The 18,429-nt window shown below is 43.0% G+C and overlaps 2 protein-coding genes across 7 annotated transcripts in view; one reads left to right on the top strand and one right to left on the bottom strand.

Annotated features, from left to right (window-relative positions):
- Positions 1-6,264, top strand: part of FXR1 (FMR1 autosomal homolog 1) — a 71,588-nt gene extending 65,324 nt beyond the window's left edge. For all 4 annotated transcript variants that reach the window (XM_075938039.2, XM_075938040.2, XM_075938041.2 and 1 more), the window contains 2 exons: positions 2,411-2,502; positions 5,241-6,264. In XM_075938039.2, coding sequence (XP_075794154.1) covers positions 2,411-2,502; positions 5,241-5,414 — 266 coding nt within the window. In that variant the 3' untranslated portion in view covers positions 5,415-6,264. The remainder of the gene's footprint in view (positions 1-2,410; positions 2,503-5,240) is intronic.
- A 2,136-nt stretch (positions 6,265-8,400) lies between these two features.
- Positions 8,401-17,734, bottom strand: DNAJC19 (DnaJ heat shock protein family (Hsp40) member C19). 3 transcript variants are annotated; one of them, XM_075938043.2, is made up of 6 exons: positions 17,618-17,734; positions 16,057-16,108; positions 15,672-15,745; positions 14,331-14,407; positions 11,477-11,547; positions 8,401-9,160 (listed from the first exon to the last, which is right to left on the bottom strand). In XM_075938043.2, the coding sequence occupies exons 1-6, from the start codon at positions 17,618-17,620 to the stop codon at positions 9,090-9,092; spliced, it is 348 nt and encodes a 115-aa protein (XP_075794158.1). In that variant the 5' UTR covers positions 17,621-17,734; the 3' UTR covers positions 8,401-9,089. The 3 variants fall into 3 exon arrangements, with proteins under 3 accessions (XP_075794158.1, XP_075794160.1, XP_075794161.1); XM_075938045.2 differs by having other exon boundaries at positions 17,628-17,731; XM_075938046.2 differs by having other exon boundaries at positions 17,645-17,728.
- Positions 17,735-18,429: the final 695 nt, after the last annotated feature.

Raw genomic sequence — 18,429 nt, 5'->3', positions numbered from 1 at the left:
ATCCCTAAGGCAATCCCAAAACCATCCCTCAGTATTGCTTTCCATCAGTTTAATTTCTCCCCATATTTCAGAAGTGGAATGAAAGCCATGCTTTTCTGTTGCCATTATTGTTCAGAATAAACTTTGATTATATTTGTAAATAAAATAAAAGGCAGAGCCAGTAGTATCTTAAGTTGTGAATATAATAGCAAAATACATGTAGTTTTATAGTGTCTTTGTAGAAAATGCCTGTTAACGTCTGTTTATTTATAAATATAGACTAAGATTATAGTACAATAGGAGATTATAATAATACTGTTATGGCGGAGATGGTACTGATTTTTTCCCCTTCTGTAATTGTTTTAATTCCATTAGTTTAATTATGAGAACATAAGAAAAGCTCGCTGAAGAATCAAATGTTGAAAAATCAATATACAAAATTGGTTTTCATTTGAAACATCTAGTTGTAATGTTTCTCTTACTGTTGCACAATTTGAAGGAATATTTGTGTATAAAAGACTTAAATACATGCATAACTGTTTATGTGAGTAGTTCTCTTGCACATATGTCTATTATCACAGAATCTGGGCGAAAAGTAGTACAGGCAGTCCCCGGGTTACGTACAAGATAGGGACTGTAGGTTTGTTCTTAAGTTGAATCTGTATGTAAGTCGGAACTGGCGTCCAGATTCAGCCGCTGCTGAAACTGACCGCCAGTTCTGACTTACATACAGAATCAACTTAAGAACCCCAAGCGTCCCCAAGTCAGCTGCTGCTGAAACTGATCAGCAGCTGATTCCAGGAAGCCCGGGGCAGAGCAACTCTGCCTCGGGCTTCCTGTAGTCAGCGCTGGTCAGTTTCAGCAGCGGCTAAATCAGGACGCCTGGGGCAGAGCAGCTGGGGTGCTGCTGGGTTGGACCAGTAGCGCCCAGAGCGGCGCTGCGGGACCAACCGGCAGCACCCCAGCTGCTCTGCCACAGGCGTCCGGAGAAAAGCCTAGTCTGCTGGGGGGGGGAGGGGCGTACTAGCTGCGCCCCCAGCAGACCAGGAAGACACGGGCGGCGGACCGAGACGCACCGCGGTCCCGCCGCCTGGGTCCTCCGCGGCTTTGCTCCCCGTCTCCCTGGTCTGCTGGCAAAGCCTCTGAGGACGCCGGCAGCGGGACAGCCGTGGGGCGTCTGGGCTGTCCCGCTGCTGGCTTCTCCCGCGGCTTTGCTCTGCGTCTTCCTGGTCTGCAGACCAGGGAGACGCAGAGAAAGCCCCAGAGTACACGGGCGGCAGGACCGCGAGGTCCCGCAGTCCGTGTACTCTGGGGCAGCCCCGTTCGTAACTGCGGATCCGACATAAGTCTGATCCGCGTAAGTCGGGGACTGCCTGTATTTTAAAGGAGCACCTCTCCGCGGTATTGAGAACTGAATTGTTCTCAAAGCTAGATAACTCTTGAGGAATTACACCCAGTTTTGAAGTGTCTAATAGTAATGGATCAGAACCCAAATTAATACATTTTTCTTTGACATCTGTATAAGTCTTATTTTACCTCCATTAAACCCAGAAAAATAGCTAGCTAGAGTTTGCCAAATGCTAAATAATTATCAATTGTTATACACTATTTGACAAGCTCTGAGAGTTCCTTTAGGTACATCATGCCATTGTTATCTCTTCAAAATGTATAATCACAAATATGTGCTCTGAAGTATAGAGTTGCCTTTTGAATTGCAGGAGTAAGCCAGAAATAGCAGATGGGTGTGCTTAGTTCATTTATTTAAAAAAAAAAAAAAACCTCTGCAAGAAATCAAGATTTTAATACTACTTTCTTATTTTAAAAAATTGTTTTCCTCCGATTTCACCTCTTCCTCCCATGTTTCTAATCTCCCTTCAGTTTATTCATGGGATTCCTAAAAATGAAATTTCCTTACTTTTTATATGGTACCATAGCTGTCTGCTTCATTTTCCCATCACTAAAATGTACCAGTATAAATACATTCCTTTTCTTAAATTGCTTACAATCCAAAATATCTTATGTCACAAAGAAAGCTCTGTAATAGACAGTTTTCCTTCTCTGATTGTTTAGCCTAAATTTACCTCAAATTAGAATTATCTTTTGATTCTAATTTACAGCCAAATTCTGCCTCTCTTTACTCAGCTACCACTGATTTCAGTGGAAGCCATGTATGTTTATCCAATTTTAGAATTTGATCTTTATTATGAAATTATTAATTAAATGTTAATTGTTATTTTAAATCACTGAAAGAGTTGCTAGGTGATTCACAAATAAGATGTACTTATCAGCTGTAAAATCTGTATTTTATGTGGAAAGTGCAGAACATTCTAAACAATGGTACAGAAGCAAGTTAGCTCACTGATAAACATGAAATAATCTGAAAAATATTTTGTGGTGCTTCAGTATCTTTAATTTTTCTCCCCTCACACAGTCACAGTAGCTGATTATATATCACGAGCTGAATCTCAGAGCAGACAAAGAAACCTTCCAAGGGAAACATTGGTCAAAAACAAGAAAGAAACGGTAAGAAAAAAAAACCCTAATTTTTTTAAAAAAATACATATGCTGCTTTATTTTTTCCCCTTCTTTAGTGATGGAATGTTCATAGTCTTTCACCCTTGGGGAATGAAAAGCCTTATTGATAAAACAGTTGATATCAATAGCAAGGCAGAGTACTTTTTACCCTGTGAATGTATATTTGAAATAGATCTCAGAAGTACTTGGTTTCTCTCTCTAAGATGAATTATCAAATCTTAAATTTTACAGAATAGTTATGAAATCAGATGGTCTTTCTTAAGATTCTGGTGTTTTAAAACCACTTTATCTTATGTAAAGAGGCAGCTGAGATGGGTGTAACACAGTGGTTCTCAAACTCTTTGGCCCGCGGCCTACCCTGCTTAATGCAGACCTTTCCATGGACCATCAGCCAACCACCCACCATGACAAAATGGGTGCAGGAGCGGGCTGAGGTTGGGGGGGCCTGGGAGGAAAGTAGGGTGCAGGAGCAGAGTGTGGGGTCTGGCAGGAAGTACATGGGTGGGCAGGAGCTCACAGCTCCCAGGCACCCTGCTGCTCCATTGGCTGTGATTCTGGCCAACGGGAACAGTGGAGAAAACCTCCAGACAAATGATTTCCTGCATTGCAGTTACCTCCGCTGGGGGCGAAGGAGTGGCAGCGTGTAGAGCTGCTTCCTTCTCCTGGATCTGGCCCACAAGGGCCCCTTGTCCCTGTAGCAGGAAGCTGGAGGTCCAACCTTGGGAGGGGCAGGGCTGGAGTGCCTGCACATGCTCCACGCTGCAGGGTGGGGGCAAGTCTGCAGCCTACCTGCAAATTGGTCATGAACCACTAGTGGTCCACGGACCACACTTTGAGAATCACTGGTGTGTAATATCATAAGAGAAAGTGACAAAGTAAATGGAAGCTGATCATCTCTTGTTGAATTATAATGCATATCTTCTTGGTTTACAAATAACAGTTGAATTTATGCATCCTTAGATACTTGCCACCTGTCAAGATCTTTTTAATCTTCAAAGTACTTTACCAGTATTAATCCTTATGACTCCTGAGAGGTGGTTATTAGATTTTATATTATATAACTAGGAGAAACCAAGGATGAGCGATTCAGTGACTTACATAATGCTACAGCGGCTAGATTGAATGGTGTGGTAAATTGGGAACCTATTCACTCTTCTCATAATACTAAAGCAAGGGGGCATTCAGTGACATGAAAAGGGGTGAATTCAAAACATAAAGATGTTTCCATGCAGCACACACTGCATCCATGTGTTGAGATGATGAGTTTAGGAGGATTTGAAAAGGCACCTTTCATATGGATCAAAAGAATGTTGTTATACTACAGGTTGTACCTCCCTAAACCGGGACTTTCTGGGTCTGCAACTGCTAGACCATGGATGTTTCTGGACCACATAGCCCAGGAACAGGGAGGTCTGGCAGTGGGGTCAGGAGTGTAGGGTGTGGAGGAGAGGAAAAGGGAGCTGGTGACTTAGCTGGGAGCTCTGTGTCAGGAGGGGCAGGCAGTGCAGCAGGGTACTCTGGTCCCAATGACCGGGGAGCTCCAGCCCCAGACAGGCCAGTGTCATGAGTGCTGGGGCCAGAGCCCTAACCCTGAGGGCAGTGGGGTAGTGTGGACCATGAGAGGAGATGGGCTGGGAGGTCAGTAGCAGGGGACTGGTGAAGTCCTAAAGGTGCTGGACCAGGCAGGTCCAACTTGTAATAATAAAACTTGTAATACGAAAAAGGGTTGGGGGAGCTTTGAAGGGGATATAAAACCCATATAAAATGCCTCGGGTCTTAAGCAAAACTCTCATTACAGGGAGGTAGAGGAAACTTTTTGGGGGAATAGATTATTCCATAACTGTGTATTGCAGGGCTTCTTGCACCTTCCTCTGAAATATCTGCTATTGCTCACTAGGGATGTAAACGAGTAATCAGTTATATGATTAACTGATAAGCCTAGGCTTATTGGTTAATCTAGTCTACTAATCACATTTATTTCCTCCTATCTTCCTCCCTCCCCCGCTGCCTCTGTATCAAAGGCAGCAAGAGGGGAGCAGGAGTTGGTGCTGCCTCCCACCCACCCTGACCACGCTACCTGTCCATGGGAGGGTCCCAGCTCCTTGCAGACAGAGACTGGACCAACCTCTATCCATGGGGAGCTGGGACCTCCATGCACGGGGCTGCTGCCAGACCAGCCTCTGTCGAGGCCAGTCTGAGTTGCCGTAGAGAGGCTGCTTTGTGGCAGCTTCCCCCCCAAAGCAGCTTCTGTCCATGAAGCGCTTAGATCCCCCACGGACAGGGGCTGCTGCCACCCCGTGCTGGTCTGCACAGGAAGCTGGTTTTTAAATTGGTTCTCCTAGCAGAATGGCTGATGCCTGGCCCTCTATCCTACTGTCTCTGATACTAGCCTGTACGGCTGCGTCTGTAGGAGCTTCCCGGGAGTGTGGCCGGATTGCACCAGCTGCTAGCCCTGCCCCTGCAGACTACAGAATAGTCAAGTAACAGATAAGAATTTATGCAGTTACTTGACAACTCAATTACCCATTATCTAACATTCCTATTGTCCACTGTTGGTGGAAGGATACTGGAATAGTTGAACCACTGATCTAATATGGCAATTGCTATTTGTCAGAGCCAAGATGTCCTTGGCTCCCATTATGTTGTTTAAACACACTGGACTATGTCCCCCCTCTTGTGTTTTTCCTGTTGTATATAGTTGGCCTTTTTTTTTTTTTCTTTTAAAGGTAAAAGATGTGATTGAAGAACATACCCCTCCAGAAAAAGCAATAAATGGCCCTGCTAATGCTCCTGGGGATGAACCTTCTAATCCACAGAATAGTCCTGAAGAAGAGAAGTCAAGTACTATACAAGAAGATGAAAATAATCCGGAAGAAGCAGTGCTGAATGGTGTTTCATAAACTGAAGTTCCTAGTTTACAGTTCTTTTACATTACATTTTACAATAGTGCTTGTATAAGCTTGCCAAAGATAGAATATGGATCGCCAGTCTTGACACCGCACTTTCAGTTCCTCCATTTTGGAATTCAGAAAGGGGAGGGATCCTGAAGAAATCATATGTTAAACATACTTTGACACCTACTGTGTTATAAATATATCATCAGATGTGCCTTGAGATAGTATATGTAACATTTAAATAAACAAAAAATTGCTGGCTATAGGAAATGTTATTTTGTTTTCAAAATATGGCAAAGATGTGGGGGGAATCCCTAATGTAATATTCTTTATGAAAGCATTAGCTGCTTTTGTTACATTTTTAATAATATGCAACCACTTCTTCACCTGAGGAAAACTAGAAAGAAATGCAGTCTAAAATATTTTGCACTGAATTGTAATTTCTCCATTAGTTTAGTCTGGAAACTGGTCTGTTTTAATACATGTTTTTTAAATGCTGTATGTAGAGGTAAAAAAAACTGCAGACCACTGGAATACATTTGTTAAATTCTCATAATCTGCAGGGATATTGGGTGACATTGGCAGTGACTGTTCTACTTTGAGGCTTTGTTTGGTTTATTTATTAAACTGTACAGTATTTAAAAATCAAACATAGCTTTAGTTAAAACACTAAGCTGAATTAGTCATGTCCATTAAGACATAACCGAAACTACTGAAAAGATCAATTTCCAGAAAGTTTATTCTGTATAAACTACATATGTTAGTCCTTAGTAGAGTATTTTTATTTTTGTTTTGGTTGTTTGATGTGCAATATGTTTTTGTATGCTGGTAGAAAAAAATAAACTTTGATCTTCCATTGGTTACTTGGTTTCCTTTAATCAGAAGCATGGTTTAGTTAAAGTAATTCAAGATATCTTGCTTTTTGTAAATTTAGTACTAAACTCTACATTCATTAACAGGTTGAGGTGAACTCTAAGCTCCCTTCTAGGTAGGACCTAGATAACACATTATGCTTATGCTTTCTACACAGGAGTTTTTAAAACATTAGTTCAGACACTTGAAAATAACTTTTATCCTCTAGACTAGAAAGGGCATGGAGTACTAACAGTGGCACATTCACATGCTGACATGTAGGTTTTTAAAGAGGGACTTAGAGGGTGGAAGCCTGGCACACTAAGAATAGGGGAGGCCATTCCAGCTACAGGGGCAACATTGATATGCACTAAACATTATGCAGAAAAATGGGGAGAGCATCAAGGACACTATCTTGTGCTATGGACCGAAAGGATGCAGAACAATATCACAATAGATGTGGGTGGGATTGTGCAGTGTCTTGATAAAGACAATCTTAAACCTAATTCCATGAACACAAACCAGTGGAAGGATTTGAAGAATATGATCTGAGGATGCCATTTTTTCACTGCTGCATTTTATATAGCTAGAGTTGTGATAGGAAATGAGGAGGCTAGAGAGGCTGCAGTAGTCAAGGTAAGAGGAGCAAAACACAAGCATTCATTTCACAGACATGTTGGGATGTTTTCAGCATGTTCTGGAGAAAAGTGTTAGGATTTGATGACAGGCTAGTTGTCCGTAAAGTATGCAGTCAAAATGATTCTCAAGTAAACAACTGGGAAGGTGGTAGTCACAATGGCACTGCTGATGGGAGCAAGATGGGTTCATCTGATGTGTTTTTATATCTGAAAAAACATGATCCTGGATATAGGGAACAAGAGAAACATGGAGATAGACTGGAGAGCCATTAACAAAATTTGTATTTAATACTTTAAGATGCATCACGTCCAGATCTATACATGTGTTTTAGTTTGGGAAATACATAGCTAACCAGAGTGAATTACTATATAGAATCTTCATGCTTCTCTTTTTGCCTATAAAAACAATTCAATACAGTTTTTCCTTCTTTGATTTAGCCTTGCTCATTGCTTGATGCCAAGAATTTGAGTGGTAGTATTCCTATACATAAAGGCTACGTCTAGTCTGGCATGATTTTCTGCAAATGCTTTTAACGGAAAAGTTTTTCCCTTAAAAGCATTTGCGGAAAAGAGCGTCTAGATTGGCACGGACGCTTTTCCGCAAAAGCACTTTTTGAGGAAAAGCGTCCGTGCCAATCTAGACGCGGTTTTGTGCAAGCAAGCCCTGATTGCCATTTTCGCCATCGGGGCTTTTTTGCGCAAAACAGTTTTCAGCTGTCTACACTGGCCCTTTTGTGCAAAAGCATTTCTGGAAAAGGGCTTTTGCCGGAACGGGAGCAGCATAGTATTTGCGCAAGAAGCACTGATTTCAGACAGTAAAAAGTCAGTGCTTTTGCGCAAAATCAAGTGGCCAGTGTAGACAGCTGGCAAAGTGAAAAAAGGCATACATTTTTGCAGACTGGGGTCAGAGATACCCAGAGAGAGGTTGCAAAGACCTTAATTTGGTCAGACTCAGAAAAGCTAGAAGTTATGTGAATGCTGTAAAGCAATGTTTTCTCTACCAAGGGAGAATGGATAGGTGTTGTTTTTTTGCTGGGGGTGGAGGGGTAGCGGCACAATGACTTTAGTTTCTTATTGGTAAAAAAGAAAATGTCATCCTTGTAGCTTTGAATCTAAGGCCACATCTTCACTTCCCACAAGATTGACACTGTGGTGATCTTCTGGACTTTGTTTTAGCAGCTCTAGTAAAGATCTGCTAAATCAAATGCTGAGGGTGCACCTGTCAACACCGGAACTCCCACTCCTCACGTAGAGTAAGGGAAGTCAACGGAAGCATTTGCTCCCATTAACCTCACACTGTGGAGTTGGTACCAAAGTCTGAATTAAGGTATGTCAATTCCAGCTACACAGTTAGTGTAGCTGCAGTTGCATATCTTAATAAGCATACATGTGGCCTAAGCATCTATCCTAAAGGGTGATACAAGTAAAATTCCCACTTTATTACAAACTTTAGAGTTCTTGTAAGAGTACTGGAACTTATTTTTTAAGATAAAAGCATAATATAGTGTAAGACTTTAGTATATTGTGCAATTTTAGTACTTACAAGTATGTGCCATTTTATTTAAATGCAGTGGAATTAGTAAAAAATTAAAAATCAGGGTAGAAGTAAAAAATACATGAGAAATCAATAGCACTGAGTGACTATGTCCAACTTGTTTTTGAAAGTTAATACAAATTATCTTACAACAGAATTCAGTACATTCCACTTTCTCCATTTCATGTGTTGCATTTATACCAAAGAATTTCTAAATCTTTACTCCTATTGTGCAAATCCCCATGATTTTTCTTAACAGGTTGTTTCAACCCATCCTTTTCTCGTATTAATATCTTACTAACTTTGGAATATTAAGCCATAGCAGCATGAATTTAAAACAGATGTACCTGATTAAAAAGAAATTCAGTATTTTCTGAGTACTTGAGACTATCAAGCTGCTTGTCTGCCTACATGAGAACATATAAATTAGCCAGATCACAGTATTTCCCATGTCATACTAAGAAAAAAAACTTGGAATTAGAGGTAAATTGTACCACTACTACAAAGAGTGGTTTATAATCACTTTTGAAAAAGTACTTGTTCTCAAACATCATTGAGCAAGTCAAAAACATTGGTGTCAACTTTGCTTGTGTCAGTTAATCAAAATTGATACTAATATACACAAACTAAACCACTGATTTACACTTATTTCCACATTCACTTCTTAGCTTGGCCTTCCAGTAAATCTTTAGCTTCGTTGATTTTGGCTGCCACATAGGGAGAACCACCTAGAAGAGAAAAAGTCTTGTCACAAAACAGGCAATGTTTTCTATTTTATTGCATTATTGCCCAATTCTGACTTAATGGTACCAGTAGGAAGAAAATGTGAACATGTCTGTTTAAAGAAACAGCCAGATGTTCCTATTTCATAAGTTAATACACAAGTGATCAGACAAGTCGCAGAATACTTAGGCTTTGTCTACACGTGGTGTTCAGGAACAGCTATTAGTCCAATAAAGTGGATTAAGTTTAACAGGAAGAAGACACTCTGATTCTGCAATACATCTCAACACAGTGCAGTAACAGTGATTCCAGAATAACTATTCTGAAATAATTTAATGTGTAGACAAGCCCTAAATTCTTTTAGGGCTCTAGCCTAGATTTGTATCAGGTGGTGAATTTCATGATAGGGTCACTAAGGATTCAGAGAGGTATGCATAACTATTTCCCAAATGCTTTTGATGTTTTCTGCAAATTTAAAATTTCAAGTAAAGCTTAATGAGTGCAGAGATTAACCAGTCTAATTTAGCAGGGGCCGACCCAACCTTCTGTACTGATGGCATAATAGTGAAATGTAAAATACGGGTGTTTAGTAGATTAAGCAAAATGTAATCCCTCGGGTTTCATATAGAAAGGCAAAGTGCATAGGCCTTTGAAGAGTATAAAGGCCAGTGTCTCCTAATGTCAGTATTCTTTAATTTAGTTTCTGTTAAAAATGGGCAATATTATGAGACTCAGAATACTCTGAATGCATGTTATTAGATTCTGCATATGCCTAAGAATTCACTTGATGTTGCCTCTGCTGGAAATTTCTGGGCAAAGCAGATCCTGATGAGTTTTATTTAAGGAGGAGGGAGGCGGCAAAGAATGGATGAGAAATTTCATAGTCACTTCAAGGCAGCTAGTTTACCTTTCAAATCAAGATTAAATGTCCCAATTTGCCAAGTGCCAAAGGACATGAAGTCAATGGGATTTAAGTGCTATGATAAATAGAGATGGGATTACTTGCATTTAAAGTTGCTCATGTACAGTAGAGTCTCAATTATCCGACCTAAACGGGACCGACACATGGTCAGATTACCGAATGTCGGATAATAGGGACTTTACTGTAGCCTGGCCCCATCCCTCCCTGCAGATCCCTGGCACCCGGCCCTGCTCGCTGCCCCATAGCTCTCCTGGAGCCGCTGATGCCTGCAGCTCCCGGGGATGAAGCAGCGCTGGCAGGAGCGGCATCAGCGGCTCCAAGAGACCAACGGGGCAGCAAGCGGCATCATTCTCCCACCCCGTGCCCTGGAGCCATTGATGCCGCTCCTGCCAGCGCCACTTTGTCCCCGGGAGCTGCTGGCATCAGCGGCTCCAGGGTGCAGGCAGGGAGAATGGCCCCGCTTGTTGCCCTATAGCTCTCTTGGAGCCACTGATGCCTGCAGCTCCCGGGGATGGAGCAGAATCAGTGGCTCCAGAGCACGGGGGGGGGGGGGGGGGGAAATGATGCCGCTCATTGCCCCGCTGCTCTCTTGGAGCCACTGATGCCACTCCTGCCAGCACTGCTTCGTCCCAGGAGCTATAGGCATCAGCGGCTCGAGGAGAGAGACGGGGCAGCGAGCGGGGCCGTTCTCCCGGCCTACGCTTTATCCAACCCTGCAGCTCCCGGGGACAAAGTGGCACCAGCAGGAGCGGCATTTGCAGGTCCAGGAGAGCGAAGGGGAAGTGAGCAGGGCGGGGCCATTTTCCTGCCCTGTGCCCTGGAGCCACTGATGCCGCAGCGCTGCTTTGTCCCCAGGCGCTGCAGGGTTGGATAAAACGGAGTGTCGGATTACCGAATGACGGATAATCCGGACTCTACTGTACATAACTGAATCTCAGCATTAATGTCTCACAAGCAGCAATAGTAAATATTTAGGTTTTTTTCTGTTCCTGAAGAGTCTAAAGGCCCAATTCTAATCAAATAGCAGTTATATGCATTGAAGCAGCTCTATAATCACGCTGTAGGCGTTCACTGAAAAGGACCTTTTTTGGTCTTCATATGATAAGTTAATGCAGACATGATATATCAGGTAATGAAAGATGAATTAACTTGCTGACTATTAGTCTGAATAGTGTTTAAATGTCTGAGGAGGGGGACCTCTGAATATACAAATACTGAAGTATTTTAACATGTATTACCTTCAAAGCAGACTTTTTTTGTTGTTAATACATAAATCAGGTACCAATATGTCCTATGTAGCTCATTATCCTGGTTCCATTAATTTGGAGGAAAATATACTGGGTGGACAGTAATAACTGATTTATTTAAAAATGAACTTATCCCTACTGATTTTACATACCTTTATCTGGATGATTCAAAAGCATGATCCGTCTGTGAGCTTCCCTAATTTTACCTTTATTGGCTGTAGGACTAGTTTAAAAAGATAGATAGATAGTTAGGTAACCTGACTTACAGAAATTTTATTAAACTATTACACAATTAGAAAAACTGCCAATTAAGGAAAATTAGTAATTACTAAAAATAACTTCTCATACTACATAATTTTTCACAGCAAGTAAAGAGATTAGAAAGCACATTTTTTCCACTGCAGTTTTTTTCACCTAGTGCTGCTTTATTCAACATCTTCAGTCCATCATACCATTTAATATATATATTGTAGTTTCACTAATAGATAATGGCGAGTTTCTACTGCAGAACTGTCAAAAGGAGCATGATATTACTTTTTATGTTTTTCTATTTATTGGAAACTCGATCATATTTGAAAGAGAAAACACACCTCCACAAACATTTAGAGGGCTCTAAGGAGAGTATGTGTTTGAGACATAGCTACTTAGTTATTTGAATCCCTAAATCAGGGGTGGCCAGCCTGGCCACATGTAGCTCTTCAGAAGTTAATATGCGGCTCCTTGTATAGGTTCCAAATCCTGGGCTGGAGCTACAGGTTTCCACTGGGCTTGAGGGTGCTCACTGTTCGACCCCCAGCTCTGCCCTAGGCGCTGTCTCCCTCCACCCTTTCCCCCTAGGATCCTGCCACTTCCCACCCACTCCACACCCATGCATCCTCCCTCCACTGTCTCCCACTAAGAGAGCTGATCATAGTGGGCAGGAGGAAAAGGAGACGACGGCAGCACTGACCCGTGGGGCTGCCCATAGGTGGGATGTGCTGAGAGAGGTGGTGGGGAGATGATCAGGGCTGGTGACATATTGCTGTTGCTCTTCGGCAATCTGCATTGGTAAATTCTGGCTCCTTATCAGGTTTAGGTTGGCCACCCCTACCCTAAACTGTTAATTATGGCTGCCTGCTTGTGTATTTAACTAAATTTTTATTCTTAATATTTTTTACTGAGAGTCAAGTGTTGGGAGAGAGACAGTATTTTAATTGTATATGCGTTACCTAGCAAAAGGGAACCACAATATCTGATGGGGCCTCTAGGTATTACTACAATACAAATAATATGTATTCATATGATATACCTTGACTTGAGCAAAGCTTTTGATATGGTCTCACAGTATTCTTGCCAGCAAGTTAAGGAAGTATGGATTGGATAAATGGGCTAGCTGGATAGACTGTCGGGTTCAATGGGTAGTGATCAACGACTTGATGTCTGGTTGGCAGTGATATTACCTTTTATGGTTTTTTGCCCCAAGGATCAGTTCTAGGGCCGGTTTTGTTCAACATCTTTATTAATGACTCAGATGAGGGGATGGATTGCACCCTCAGCAAGTTTGTGGGTGACACTAAGCTAGGGGAAAAGGTAGATACATTGGAGGTTAGAGATAGGGTCCAGAGTGACCTAGACAAATAATTTTTTTTTGCCCCAATCATCCAATGAGGTTCAACAAAGACAAGTGGAACAGAAGAATCCCAAGCATTATTACAGGCTGGGGACTGACTGGCTAAGGAGCAGTTCAACAGAAAAAGGATCGGGGGATAGTGGATGAGAAGCTGGATAGGAGTCAGTGTGTCCTTGTAGCCAAGAAGACTAACGGCATATTAGGGTGCATTAGAAGGAGCATTACTAGCAGATCCAAATTCCCCTTTATTCAGCACTGATAGGGACACATCTGGAGTACTGCATCCAATTCTAGGCCTCCCATTACAGAAAAGATGTGGACACATTGGAGAAAATCCAGCAGAGGGCAACAAAAATTATGAGGGGGCTGGAGCACTTATGAGGTGAGGCTGAAGGACTTGGGCTTATCTAATTGACAGAAAAGTGGAGGGAGATTAGATAACAGCCTTTAACTATCTGAAGGGAGATTCCAAAGAGGATGGAGAGAGGCTGTTCTCAGTACTGAAATGACAGAATGGAGGCACAATGGTCTCAAGTCTCAGTGGGGGAGGTCTAGGTTGGATATTAGGAAAAGCTATTTTACTAGGAGGATGAGGCGGCACTGGAATGGGTTGACTAGGGAGGTGGTGGAATCTCCATCCCTAGAGGTTTTTAAGTCTTGGCTTGACAAAGCCTTGGTTGGGATGATTACTGCAGTTATCAGCTTCTTCATGGTCAGTCAGTTACAGAAGAGATGACAGTCAGCTTCAGAGAAGGCCACCAAGTACATAAGCTAATGCAGTACAAGTCTACCAGCTGAAGTTATCAAAATAGCCATTTCCTGAATACAGAAATGAGGATAGCTACACCTAACCCCTCATATTTGCTAAGCTCAGAAAGCTTGTGGAACTTCTACAGCCAAAACCAAAATCAATCTTTCCAAAATTTGCTAAAGGCAACCACCAGTCATTAACTTTATTGGTATGTGTCTGAAAAAAAAAATGTTGTACTCAAATTATAAAAACATACCATTGTCCATGCTTTGATAGAAAGGCAGTGACATTCTTTTGCCATAAAAAAATAGGTTGGCTGTTAAAGCAAGTTAGAAATGTAATACAAAAAAAAAGTGGTTGAAAACTTAATCCTCAATCAGAAATGGTTTTAAAAAGTAGTGTTTCTTTGTACAACATACTGTAATCAACAATATATGCAACCTTAGAAAGACCTGGATCTGAGTAAAAGCAGTCTCTGCATTATGATACTCCTTTTTAATTTAACTTGGCATTGAATTTCAATGCTGACGTCTGAGAGCTTTGAAGATTCAGTTCCTCTGGAAAAAAAATCAGACACCTGATATTTAACTCATTAGTGCTGTATTCTCTCCTGTATCCTATATTTTTAATTCAAATGATTTTTTACCTTACTCCTAATATTAAAGCTGCTTCTCGCTTGGTCATTTTGGGTTCAAATCCACCTCTGTAATAACCACTGAAGGCCTGAAATAAAAGATGCATTAGTAAGAAGACTGACAGGCAAAATAATGTGAATTAAACAATACTGGAGGTGAAAAGATCATCATTTCTTCATTAATAGCTGCAGAGCGTTTCTATCTATAAGATTACAAGGATGCTTCTTATGAATTATTACCACGAAATTCAATCAAAGTTGAATTTTATTATTTACTCAACTGTTTGGTGTATTTGCCATATCAACCATTTTAATCTGGAACTGACCTACAGCAGAATCATTGATATAAGGGTAAATGTTTTATACATCAATTTGGAGATCTTCTGTCCCAATTTAACAGCACCAATCAGTAATACAGTACTGCTGTGATGACAATTTGGCCGCTCTCTCTCACGTATGAGAAGATTTTTACCTTGTGTGTCTTGGGTCCTAAACTCAATGTTTGTGTTTCTTCATTTAAAATCATTGCTCTGTGGCTGGGGCAGGTCAGTATGCAGGCTTCCCCAGGGAGAGAGGACTACCCCAGCCCTCTATCACCGCAGTAGCTTGGGGTCAGATGAGAAGCACCTTTCCTGGGCTGCTGCAGCTCCACCGAGCATAGCTAGGGGAGGGGAGCATGTCCTATGGCTGGGGCAGGTCTAGGTTTGTCTGCCCCATATGCTTCCCATCCAGATTGAGGAATGGGGCAAATGGTGCACTTTTCTTTCACTTCCTGACAAAGGGGAACAGCCAGCAATGTGCCCATATGAATGGGGGAGGGGAACTGCAGCCCCTCCCTAAAGGGCACCTAGGGGGTGGAAGGCCTAGGCTCCCAGACAGCCCCTTTCACCTTCCTGGTGGTTCTATCCCTTTTCTGTATGATTTTTTGTGCCAATATGCTTCAGGGATAGGAGGGAAGGCGCTTCACACTCCTCTCCCTTCGCACAACCAAACTGTTACCTTGCTTTAAATTATGATAGGAAGTTGTATACCAAACTTGGCGGCCCTAGTGTTTAACGTTTAGGAGGAGGTTTTTTAATGCATCCCCATACAAATTGGAGGAGGAGGGGGAGAGCTTCAGGCCCCCTGACAACCAAACCCTCACCTTGCTTTATGATAAGAGGAAGCTGTATGCGAAATTTGGTAGTCTTAGCTCTTACAGTTTAGGAGTTCTTGAACAGACAGACTCGCTCACTCATATATATAGTAGATTACTTTATATACTCTCTCACTTGGAACTGAGTAAAGTTATTTATGTACAGAAAAATATTTAACATAAGTTGAAAAAAATACTGTGGATAAAACAAAACTTACAGATTTTGGCAGACTCTGAAGGGCTTGTTTTACTTGTGGTTCCATTTGCTTCATAGCTTGTAAGGCATAACGACCTTAACAAAAATGATTAACATTAAAAGTACTAATAGTATCATTTCATGCAGATTTAGAAATTCAGTACAATAATTTCCTTTCAGATTAATATGTAGGAAAAATGTTTTTGGCTGACTAAAAAAAGATAAAAATTTAGCTATTTTCTTTGGCTGCAATCAGATCAGCCAGTCCATTCCTCTATATGTATCCCTCAAAAAACAATATACTTGTGTCATGTGCTGAACTGATAGTATGTGTTACACTGCACTGTTATTAAAGCAGATAATGAAAAGTATAACACAATGTTTGACTTCTCACACCAGATACAAACCTGCAAATCCAGCAGCTGCTATTGTCAGACCAACAGCTATCACGGTACCAGCCTGGGGGGGGGGGAGGTGGAAGAAGTAAGTGATTAACAAAATGAAATCACAATAATCTTTGCAGTCAAGTTAAATGCATATTAAATTAAAATGGTTTCAAATATGACGAGAAAACAGTAAATTGCAATATAATGGATGGATACAGTTAAATTGCACTTGTTGGCTAGCAGCTTTTAAAGCCTTACTTACTATATTTCAAAAATAGAGATGGAACTGTTATAAAAAGAAAAGCTTCTATAATCCTTTATGGATTTACTCAAACATAAGTGTCACTAAGCATAAGTGCATTTTTGGCTTAATTGGTGTTTATAAAATGGTTTGAGTTCCACAGATTAAAAATGCTTCAGGAATATCAAATATTACAGGTTAGTCTCAATGATTTAATCATAATTCAGGACTGTTCAAAATGATAAGTTGATCAATTATTGAACATCAACAGATCTGTGAAGACATGGCCCTATTTGTGGTATGTGCGGATAGCGTAACAATTGGTGCACAGCCATGTTTATACCAGATGTGCTTAACTAGTATAGATGTACTCATATATTACAGTGGCTAAGTGCTCCTAGTTAGTGTGGTTTATCCCTGCAAAAAGTTTCACTGGAACAGCTTATTCCACACAGCCTCAGGAGCTAAACCACTGACACCAGCAAAGGGACGGTTGTGTCAGTATAACTGCATTTCCAGCACAATTTGGTCTGTCCTATGTCACACTCCATCACATCCCTCCCATCACTCTGCCGGCAGAAGGATGTACAGGCGGTCCTCATTATAAGTCCAAGATACATTCAAAAAAACTTGGGCGTACAGCGAAACAACTTAAATAGGGGATTTTTTTCCCACATGGCTGATTTCCATTTGCGCATATTTGCACACATCTTAAAAGCAGGGAACGGGAAGACTTATAACGCATCAGTCCCTACAAGCGTCAACGACGTCAGTGTGGAAGGGATGGATGAATACCGGGGCGACTTGCAGTGGGGACCCCCTGTAGCATACTGTGGTTTGGCTCCTCTGCCTAATTTTAAACAGATCAGTGACCCCATTGCCCTCCGGGGCGTCACTCAAGAGCAAGACGGTCTGCAAAGCCTTAGACCAGGGCGAAATCTGGGCGCAGAGCAGGCCGACGTGTGTTTCTTTCACCAGAGCAGCTGCACGTGTGGCTGTAGCTCCCCTGCAGCGTTGACTCCGCTTGCTGGGCAGGAGGAAGCCAGGCTGGCGTGAGGGTCGCTGCCCTGCTGTGACAGCACCAGCGCGTGAGGCGGGGGAGAGGGGGCAGTTGACCTCAAGCGCGCGCGCGCGGCCGGGCGCTGAGCAGCCCGCTCCGCGCGTGAGGGTCACGGGGGCCGGACTCCCCAAGGGCGCTCGAGCTGCCGCCGCGCGGGACCGCCTCAGAGCGAGGCTAACGGCCGCCCCGGCCTCCCAGCCCGGGGAACGCGCCGCGGCCGCCCCTTCGGGGACCTGCTCGCTCCCGCCTGCCTGCGCGGAGGAATCGGGAGCCACCCTCACCATGACTGACCCGGCGGAGCCCCGCACCTGCGGCCGCCCCGGATACGCTCGGGGCTCCGCCGTCCCCGGCTCGTCATACGGCACCTCAGCCCCTGTCGTAAAGCCAGCCAGGGACCTGCCGTAAAGTGCGGCTTGCTGGGGGTGGGCGGGAGCGCGCCGCGGTGTGGGGGCCTTGGGCTTCCTAGGTATTGACCGGGGCGGGGCTGGAGAAGGGGGAAGAGGATGCAGCAGGAGACCGCTGGGCTGGAGATGGGCCTGGGAGGAGGATGCGGAAGGGGGGCGCGAGGCTGGGAGGGGGATGCAGAAGGAGGGTGTCGGGGGGGAGGGAGGAGAAGGCGACGCAGCTGCGGGGGTGGCAGGCTGGAGCTGGGGGAAGGGGACGCAGATTGGGAAGCGCCAGGCTGGAGGGGAGGAAAGGGGATGTAGAGGGGGTGCTGGGCTGGAGATGGGGGTGGCACAGATAGTGGGGAGTTTCCTAGACAGGGAAGAGGGGGCATAGACTGTCTTAAGTTGGGGGTCTCGCACTAGGGTGGCTCATGCTGGAGGCAAGGATCCAAGAAGCCTGCAGAGGGGAGAGGCAGCAGTGCTGGTGAGAGAGGGTACAAACTGAGGAGAGGAAGCACTGGGTGAGGTGAAAGAAAAGGAGGCTCACCCTTTCTCCCTTGGTGCTCTCTGTGCAACTCTGCACACTTCTTTATCTCCCTTCTCCCTCATTCTTTGAGGAACATGTGTGTTTCAAATAAGCATCAGTGTTATTTTAAAGGAAATTACTTTCCACAAATATGTAAACTTATTAATCTGCATTAGAAATT

This window comes from Pelodiscus sinensis, chromosome 10 (genome assembly GCF_052426305.1).
Source record: "Pelodiscus sinensis isolate ZL-2025 chromosome 10, ASM5242630v1, whole genome shotgun sequence".
Taxonomy (NCBI): Eukaryota; Metazoa; Chordata; order Testudines; family Trionychidae; genus Pelodiscus; species Pelodiscus sinensis.
This window is presented reverse-complemented; position numbering and strand designations above follow the sequence as displayed.